The sequence below is a fragment of the Pteropus alecto genome, unplaced genomic scaffold (genome assembly GCF_000325575.1).
Source record: "Pteropus alecto unplaced genomic scaffold, ASM32557v1 scaffold161, whole genome shotgun sequence".
NCBI lineage: Eukaryota > Metazoa > Chordata > Mammalia > Chiroptera > Pteropodidae > Pteropus > Pteropus alecto.
Window position 1 is genome coordinate 544,741 of NW_006432943.1, and position 10,177 is coordinate 554,917.

Sequence of the window (10,177 nt, forward strand, 5' to 3'; positions counted from 1 at the left end):
TTGACCTCTTGTATATCCAGAGGTTTCTGCCAAGAGAGAGAACTGTTTGAGCAGATAACTTAAAACAAGTCAGACTCCAGGTGGCAGCAGGATCAGAATAGAATGGAAGATAATATCCACATGGGCAAAATGTAGAATGAAAGCAGGGCTAGTCTTGAGGCCAGAGGCAGGTGATGTGTGTGTGCACGTGCATGTGTTTGAACTAACAGAGGTTATGGAATTTTTGCTTTTGTTAGTTTCCTCTTCACATTTAACTGTACACAGCTCATTTGGTTGCTTGGTGTGGGAATTCTATCCAACAACAGTGTGGAGCATGTGACAGACACCATTTAAGTAAAAGTTTAACATTAAGGGTTTGTTAATACTTGACGAACCAATAGACACATTTTAAAGGAGAATAGAAATAGGGTAAAAAAATGAAAATGGTCTGCCATGGAAAACAGAATCTAATATAGATCGAGTAAGGCAACAGGGTACGAACAAGTTAAAATCTGTCTGCACCAAAAGAAATACGGGAAAAAAATTAACTAAAAAATTTATGTTTGGGGAAAAAACATTAATTCGATTGTGAAACTTCCTCCTAATACTAGTACTCTTTTCAGCCTCAAAAACATATCCTTCCTGCTCTTTTCAAGTCTTCTGATTTGTAGTTCAACGAAATTTTCACCACCCAATACCATTTCTTTTCCTTAGCAAATTATAAGAGAAATTTGAAGTCTATCAACTTCAGGGCATGCATACAAATATGCTTTTAAGATAATTCTTTAAAACAAGCAACAAACACCAAAACAGAATACGGTAATTTACTTCCTCAGTACAAAACTAGAAAAAAATTCAATCTAGTCTTTATTACTTTACTAATATATATTTTGCTTTTGAATAATTATTTGTAAAGTAATAATAAAAACAAGACACTGTCTCGCCTACCATATTGGTGATGATAAAAAGAAGAATGATAATATCTAGAGTTGGCAAGAACGGTGAAACAGGCATGATCATAAAGGCATAAACTGGTACAAACTTTTCTAAGGGCAATTTGATAATATGTATCAAATGTCTTAAAATGTGTTTGCCTTTGACTTGGCTATCACTTGGAGGAAGTTATCTATCTGGAAAGATTTAGCTACAGGGATGTTCATCAGAGCATTGCTTGCAGTAGCAACAACAACAAAAAAAAATTAGTAGAATTTTAAACATCTAATTATTGGAAACTGATTAAAGAAATTATAGCACATGGTAAATTCACAAATGGAGTACTTTACAGCCCTTAATAATAATATTATAGAAGTTGTAAAATATTTAAGATATTTTACACAAGAAAAGAAGACTGTTCATTTTGAGCTTATATTTATAAAAATATATGACATAAATTATAACAAAAACAAACCAACTAAACACATAAAAAAACTCCCACAGATATAAGATGCAGATTTGTTCCTTCTGGTGTTTTGATACTGTAATATAAGGATATGATGTTCGGAGCTAATATGGTTATCTTTTGACTATAAAGTAAATTACTGTCAAAATTCTAAAAATGGCAGGGCAGAAAGACGGAATGAACTTGATAACATTCTTGAGCTTCTGAACCAACCTTGATCATTTATTTCTGATCTTGGTTTGTGGGATAATAAGTTTCTTAATATTAAGAAATATCCCCTGTAATGTTGAAAAAAGCCAGCCGACTTTAAGGATCATGCATATACTTGGAAAATATACAGTTAAGATACTCTAAACCCATCTAATGTTATTTTAAAAATGAAATCATGAAAAAAGCTAAATATTTATTTTAGTATCAACCAACGAGATATTTAACACCTATGGAAACTAATACAAGATTTCAGTTTCATCTGCAAGCAACTTTAGGATACCTATAGAATTTTTAAAAGTACTTTGCATAACATTTCCCTGAGATACTAAGTTTGAATGCAATAAGCTGAGAATCAACTTACCCTCAGCTTTCTTTGTGTCATGGCTGTCTCTAGGGCCATTTCTCTTAATGGATCCCTGGTGATGTCAAGCATGGAAGCTTTGATTGTATCTCCCGGATACAGGCTCAACCGAGACTGTCTAAGGGCCATTCGGGCTTGGAGCTGCATCATTTCTTCTTCTTGCCGTTTTAGCATGATCTCCTGATTAACTAAGTTGCCTTCAAGGGGTGTTTCATATTGTCTGCTATATAGAAAAGAGGAGAAAAGTAAGGGTTGGAAAGAAAACAATTATTTTAAGTCTAATCAAGAAAAAAAAATGTTAAGTAAGGAAGCGAGAATTTAAACACATATATTTTTTTCATCTCAGAAGAACCCTTGCAGTAACATTTTAGTTCTACTTCTGATGTATTAATATAGTTCGCTGTCCCATTTTCAGTGGATAGATCTATATCCTCCACCTCTTCTCTGAACAGTCAGCAGTCTCTGAAAACTGCCTCCCTGCAGTTCTCTCAGACTGGGGCTATTTTTTTTGTCTGGAACCACTGGGCCTGGAGATGGGATAGAGATTCCCTTTAATTCTTATTCCAGCTTCCAGATGATTGTCGACCTCTCCTCCAATAGCCCCCAGCCTCCATGAAGTACATGCTATGAAATCGTAGCATCCACTACTCTGCTTTGCTCTAGACATTTATTGTTCTATTGGTCGACTCCCCCTTAGTTATTAAAGATTTAAGTGCCTGACTCCCCCTTAGTTATTAAAGATTTTGCTTCACCACTACTTCTGTCATCTAGCCCTCTGGCCTCCTCCACTTCAGTCAACAATCTACTCCCATGGCCACGCCACAGGCTATTAACAATGACCACTTCTAAAATTTCCTGTTTCTACCCTCTAATACCTTTTCAATATAATCTCCTTATTTTTTATAGCTAATTTCCTCTAATACTCTTCTTCAAAGAATTCATCGACTCAAGAATTTTAATCCATTGACTCTACCACTTTCTCCCTGGCCCTTACATTGTTTGAAATCTAAGGCCCATCACTAACATCACTCCTTTGCATATAACCTCAACTCTCATGAAACTGCAGAACCAAGCTGACTGACCTCACTGGGGCTCAGTATTGCCTGGTGACTACTCTCTTAGAGAACAATTTTATATCTTCTTTCTTCTCTTTTCAATACTCTCTTCCTCTTTATCTCTTAACTGATAACTTTCCCTCTGTTTTCTTGGTGAAAAAAGAAGCAATCAGGAAATAACTTCCTCATCCTTCTACCACCAAACTTTCTGAATCTATATCCATATGTTCTGCCTTCTCTTCTGTTACAATGGATGGATCTCCCACACACTTACATGGGCCCCAGACCTCTTCTGTGATTGGGATTCCACCTCTCCTGCCTATGCAAAGACTTTGCTCCTACAATTATCCTCTTGCATGCATCCATAATCTTGTATACACTAGGTCATTCCCATTAGCATACGAACACGCTATTTCCTACTATTTCCTACTCAGAATGAAATATCCTCCATTGGTTCCACATTCTCTTTTAGACTCTATCCTATTTTTCTGCTGTCATTTAGAGTAAACCTTTTCAAAATAGGTTTTGAATTTTATCTCTATTTCATCTCTCAATCTCTTGGACTCTCACCCATGGCTTTGGTCCATATTAGTTCACCAAAACTGGTCACAAAAATGACTGACCTCTAAAATAACTCATCTCTTTGTTATGAAAGCCAAATGACTGACTTCTAGGTTATCAAAGCCTAAGGATAATTCTCGATTTTTATTTTACGTGACCTCTAAGCACCATATGACAAAGTTGCTCAATGCTCGCTCTTCTTGAAACATTTGAATTCTGGGAAATCATGCTCTTTATTTTCCTTCTACTTCACTGGCTCCTCCTTCTTTGTCTCTTTTGTCAGATCCTCCTTTATTTCTAATCTTTTAATATTAGACTACAACGGTGGTCAGACTCCAGATTTTTCTAGTCTCTATATACACTTCATACCTACACGATCTCATCTAGTCACATCACCTTACTTATTTTGTATGTTCTTATAACTCATCTCTCTCCTGAATTCTAATTCTATTTACCTGCGTAAGTGAGTGTTCTTGGATGTTAATACACATTTTTAGCCTAAAACAAAATTCTTGATTCTTTTTCCCCATGTCCAACCTTCTCTCAATAATTCCCTGGTTGCTTAGTAAGCAATTTGGAGTCATTCTTGATTGCTCTTTCTTGCAAATTCCACGTCCAATTGAGCAGCAAATCCTGAAGGCACAATCTTAAAGATGTCTATATCTGATTCTTCTCTATTACCAACAACCAGCACTGTATTTATCTCAAACACAACACTGTAATTGCCTTCTGTTTTTTTACCCCTAATCTGTTCTTCAGAGAACAAATCTGTTTAATCCCATTAAATGTAATTTAGATCCTGGCTTTCTATGCTTTCAACCATCCAATGGCTTCTCATTATACTTAGAAACACATCCAGAGTGCTCACATTAGCTTCTGAGGTCTGACATGATTTGGGTCCTGGTTACCATCCACGCTGCCTTTCACTCATTCTGCTGCAGCTACATTGCCCTGCTTGCTATTTCTCTAACATGCATATCTCAGGGCCTCTGCTCTGTCTGTTCCCTTTGTCTGGAACTCTCTTCCTCCTGATAACCTACATGGTTCACTCTCCACTTCAAACGGTTTTCTGTTCAAATATCACCCCTTCGGAGAGGCTTTCTCTGATCATCCTACCTATGTAAAACAGAACTTGGACATCATATCCCTGTACTCTCTATCCCTTTAACCTACTTTATTTTTCACTATCTGATGGTGTATTATCTACTTGTTTTTTAATGGTTTATTGTCAATCTCTCGGCCCTAGAAAGACCCTTGAGGGACGTTTTTTTTTGTCTTGTTCATGACTCTATCTCCAGTATCTAAAAGTACCCAGTACATGGTAGGTGCTCAATAATCATTTGTTGAGCAAATGATGAATATAATTTTATGGCTCATGAATCTCACTTAATGGGAGTCAAGAATAATAAAAACAATTTGAATCTATACATTTTAATTCACACCTGTTATTTTCACCAAATACATTAGCCTCCTTGTTCAAATTATTTTATAACAAAGGTACAAACAGGTAGCAAAAAAGACTGATTATCATTTCCTCTCTCCCAACACAATAACTAGTAAAAGTTCCTTTAAAGAGTGAAACGTTTGAGAGGCAAAAACAAACAAAAAAAACAAACAAAAAACTCAGAAAATCTGAATCATTTAGGAATGAATAAATAGGTTGTTTTGAGTCATTAAAAAAGATTATTTCACCTAGCAGATAGGCACAAAAGAAATGGGAATTGTACTATGTATAAACTGTACTTCAAAAGTTAACACAGAAAAAAATTCAGCAAAGCTCTTTGAAAACAGCTTTGAGTATCCTTTTTGATCACTGAAAGACACTTTTGATAGCTCAAAATCCAAAAATTACTCATTCTGCTTCATCTGACTCATAATTTCCTGTTAATCTCCCCCCACTCCCAGCAATACAAATCAATAGCACTGTTTGGATCTGTTTTTCCACTTCATTCTAGCTTAAGGGAATGGAAATTTTTATAAAGAAGTATGCAACATGTTTAAATACATCACTATTTATAGATCTCACAGATACGTGACCTAAAGAACAAAACAGGACCTCCTGATTGTGTACCAGAATGTTAAGGATGTTATCAGAAACTTTAGTACACATTCAGAAAATTCTGAACTTGAGTAAGGAATTTAGACTATATTTCAGTTAATGTGTTTTTCTGTGGGCAGAAAAAGAAAATGAGACTAGTTTAGAAGTAGAGTTTAGTACTCTACATTAAATATAACACACACACAAACCTAACAATCTACTTCTTGAAATATTTTTCTTTCTCTTATATTTTTTATCTAACTCAGATAACTATAAATACCACATTAATTTTTTTTAATCTCTTAAAGTGTGAAATAAAAGACTGTTTATCACTAAAACATTATTTGATGAGCTAAGGTGGCCGTACTGTTAATGTTTTCTATAATAAAACTTGGAAACAGTCAAAACTAAGATACTTTTTCTTAATCTCATAATCTCAATACTTTTGCGGTACCTTATCAAGAAAATTGATGACACAAAATGATTTATTTAGAGGAATGTTTTTAAATGACTAACAAACTGACTATAAAATCAATCCATTTTTAACACAAAATATCAACAATTTTTCCAGTTGTTTTCTTTACTCCTACTTTTGATAAAGCTAAAACTATTTATAAGTTTTCTCAAATTATATATATAGTGACTTCCTCGATTCAACACAGAGCTTAGTGTAATTCAATATTTGCTTCTTATTGCTGTTCATCTCCAAACCCTTCTGTTTGTTTAAGAAAACTGCGTTTAATATCAAGCATAGATCTGTCTTTGCCTCATACCTCTTTGTTCAAAATTAACCAAAATAGGTTCAACGCAATTACTACTACCACAATGGGCTTGTAGTAATATACAATGGTATTGTGCAAATATAACATTACTTTAGGTAACTGAATACTTATTAGGACTTTCCTCAAAGAAAATAAAATATCATGGACTATTTTAAAAGGCAAAAGAGAGAAGAGAAAAAGACATAAATTTAATAAAAATTGGAACATTGAGGATAATTTCAGTGCAATGTATTTAATTACTTGGAGTTTAAACTTTGGATAAATTCTCTGCTTTAAATCACATGGCTAGAGTTACCTGGTCTATTAAAAGTTTACAGCTGTAAAACAGTGTTTGCCAGAATTAATTAGCTAAGGAGCAAGTTTTTGTTAATTTCCAAATGATTCTTTTCCATATCTTTTATATATCTTTTGTATTTTTTTGTGGCACCTGAATTAAACAAACCAAGATATCTAATTTAAAAGGATTCCCATAGTTTAGGAGTATATTCTGAAGCAACCTCTGGTTCTCTAATATCTTATTATAAATTTGAAATTATGCTTAACATTAACAACATGCTTTTGTTCATGTAAGGGACCTGTGCACACATATAAAGGATACATATCAATATATTCACTACTGATTTGACACTTTTCAGTTTAAACAAAGTAAATCAATACATAGCTATATAGTACCACCATCCTAAGCCTGGCTCAAGAATAATACCTAACGCCTTGTAAGAAAGCTAAATATTTCAGTATGAAAATGAACTCTACACAGCCAAAACTAGGCTTTAAAAAAAATATAAGAGAACCTCTTTTAAACCGGGAAAGATGTAGTGAATAATTAACTTTTTATATAATAGGTTACTTAATGGTAACCTACTCATTATTCATTCAACAAATAATACTCACTGAAAACCTGCTTGGTGAGCCTGTTCAGCCTTCTTCTGAAAGAAGTATTTTTATTTCTTAGAAATCAAGGTTTACTATCTTCTCATAGATCTTTAATGCCATACCTTCAAAATGTCTTAACTGTTAATAAGTTATAGTACATTTAAGTTATATTACTTAATAAAATAAGTTATATTACTCCCAATTTCAAAATTCAACATAAACTATAATCAGAGCTTATTCTAATTTTAAAAGATTATAATAAGTCAAATTCAAACTACTGCAATGTCTTTCACATAATTGAATAAATTTGCAAGAACTTAAAAAGGAGGGGAAGGAAAAGGAAAACGGAGAAAACAGAGTAAAAAGGATAATTAAAAAAATTCTACATAATTCTAATTAACAAAAATCTGTCACTGTAAATATATCATTATTATTTTTTCACATGGCATACCTTGGTCTGTGTGACTGGCCTTGACTTGGAGTTTCATCCACTCCTGGGAGGCCACTGTTGGATTCAAATCTCTTTGAAGCTTCACTTTTTCTCACTAATTATGAAAGAAAAAGGAATAAAAGCGCAGATGATAATAATATGAAATAATCTTATAACTTAAGCATTTAGCAGATACGTAAGATAATTTTTACAAATAATATTCACATAATCAAATTAATGACAATGTCATTAAACTCTTTAGAGATAAGTCATGTTAGTTTTTAAGACAATGAATTATTTTCTATATTATGAAAATGACTACATTTATTGTTCGGTGAAACTGCTATTAGGCTCCTATAATACCATTAAAATGAACAAGTGGCAGCTTTTCATTATTCTTAAATTTTATATAGAAGTAATCTTTTGACACCTCCTATCTCAACACTACTGATAAAGAAGAAAATCACGGTTTTTAAAAACATTTTGCTTGTTGAGGTATCTCTTACCTTGTCTGAAATCTGATTCAGAGGAAATAATAGATGGACTTTCGCTGGAGGTACTAAAGATATCACCGTGGTAAGTTTTGTATCTTCGAGGTGTTTCTAAAAGGATTAAAACAAAAACATTAGATAGCAAACTCTAGCAGTTCCACACAAATCAAATAAAATATTATGTTTACTCTTGTAAGACTGGAACATTTTATACATTACTTCAAATTTAGCACTTGCTGGATGGTATTCACACAATGTGATTCCAATTTTGAGGCAGTTCGGCAGACTGGTTAAGAGCCTGGACCCTGACAGCAGATTGAGTGGATTTTAATCTCAGCTCCACTAATCATGGGTGCGTGATTTTAGGAAGTAACTTAACCTTTCTGTGACTCATCTTCAGCTGAAAAGGGGGCATAATAATTGTGTATACCTCATAGGGTTGTTGTGAGCATAAAATGAATTAACATACACAAAGCTCTTAGAAAAGAATGGATGCTCTATAAAAATCATCATTAATATCAGTTTTTGAATGCTTAATATGTGTAATTCTCTGTGTTAGGTGCTATAAGAGATAGAAAATCTAAAGACACAGTCTAAAGCTCAAATAATTTTTAATGTAGAAGTACAAAATACTTAATTTGAGACAGGTTGTTTAGTTCCACCACAGTGAGATAAGTAAGCATTGGAAGTGGGGGAGACTGTGCAGGGCTGTACAGTGTGTGCTCTGTATGGGGGGCAGGACTCCACTAAAATCTAAATTCTGCCTTCTAAATGTTTTTGACTTGCCTCCTCTTCATACTCACCATAGCTATCACAGATCACTATTCATCTCATGCCTGGAATATTTCATGTGTCCTGATTCTCCTTTCTGCAGTCTTGCTCATCTCATTATAATTCACATTACAGAGAGTGAACTTTACAGAAATAAGAATCTGAGCATATTGCTACATTTCTCAAACTTTTTCAAACTAGAGTCCTCAACATACAGTTTAAAAACTTCTTAGCTTGATATTCAAAGACTTTCATAACCTGATCTTGACTGCATTTATAGCAGTGGCTCTTGATACTGCGAAATCACAGATTCACTTTTTAGAAACATGAAAAATATAGATCTCTCTCCCCACACCCCTCAAAACATACATATACACAAACATTTAAATAAAACTTTAAAAATCCAATGCAAGTAAAACCCTTGTTCTGTGGCCTCATCGTCATCTACTTCCCCAAATTCTTCATTCTTGTTCCAAATTCACAAATTTATAAAAGCATAGAAATTTTTAGGTTCCTCCTGAAACATACTTTGTCAGCTAGAAATGTTGTCCCTCCCCCTCTTCTTTTATTTTCCTGAATATTTTTTCTTTTTCTTTTAAGAGAAGCCTCAACTTCAACACAAGTCTTTCATGATCACCTAAAGGCTGAGTTAGACATTGCTTCTCTTACTTTCTTCTTGCTTTATGCTTAACTAGATGCAACTCTTCCACTGCCTGAAACTTCTCTAGTTGTTTGTTTCCTCTACGTAAGTTAAAAACTCTCTGACAAAAAAGATTGTGTCTTTTTTAGATGTACTTCTAGTATCTACCAAGCATCTGGTGCATAGCAAGCACATAATAAATGTTTTCTCAATGAATATGAATGAATGCATAAATGAATAGATGAGTATGTGTTACATGACGGTCACTGATGACCTTTAAGAGAACTATTTCCAGTCAGACAAGTTAGCACAGACAAGTCAGAGGCCAAATCAGAAAGGGTTAAAGAAGGACTAGATGGTATGAAATTGAGAAAATGAGTATACACTATTTTTTCAATAAGTTTAAGGGTTTGAGAAAGGAAAATGATTTTAAAAAATAGACTGAATGAGTTATCAGGCTCTTTTTGGCAGAGTGGAATGTCTGAGAATGATTTAGGCAGTGGATAATAAATCTGTGGATTGGGGGAGATTGAAGTTGTAAATGATCGTAGAGAAAACTGATGAAAAAAATGTTCTAAGAAGACAGG

At 33.8% G+C, this 10,177-nt stretch overlaps 1 protein-coding gene across 11 annotated transcripts in view; it reads right to left on the minus strand.

The window, feature by feature from the left end:
• The window catches only part of PTPN13 (protein tyrosine phosphatase, non-receptor type 13), a 260,232-nt gene that overhangs the window by 68,653 nt on the left and 181,402 nt on the right, over positions 1-10,177 (minus strand). For 10 of the 11 annotated variants that reach the window (XM_025043825.1, XM_015586045.2, XM_015586043.2 and 7 more), the window contains 3 exons: positions 8,195-8,290; positions 7,710-7,803; positions 1,950-2,172 (listed from right to left, as the gene is read on the minus strand). In XM_025043825.1, coding sequence (XP_024899593.1) covers positions 1,950-2,172; positions 7,710-7,803; positions 8,195-8,290 — 413 coding nt within the window. The remainder of the gene's footprint in view (positions 1-1,949; positions 2,173-7,709; positions 7,804-8,194; positions 8,291-10,177) is intronic. The other variant, XM_015586042.2, reaches the window with a different exon arrangement.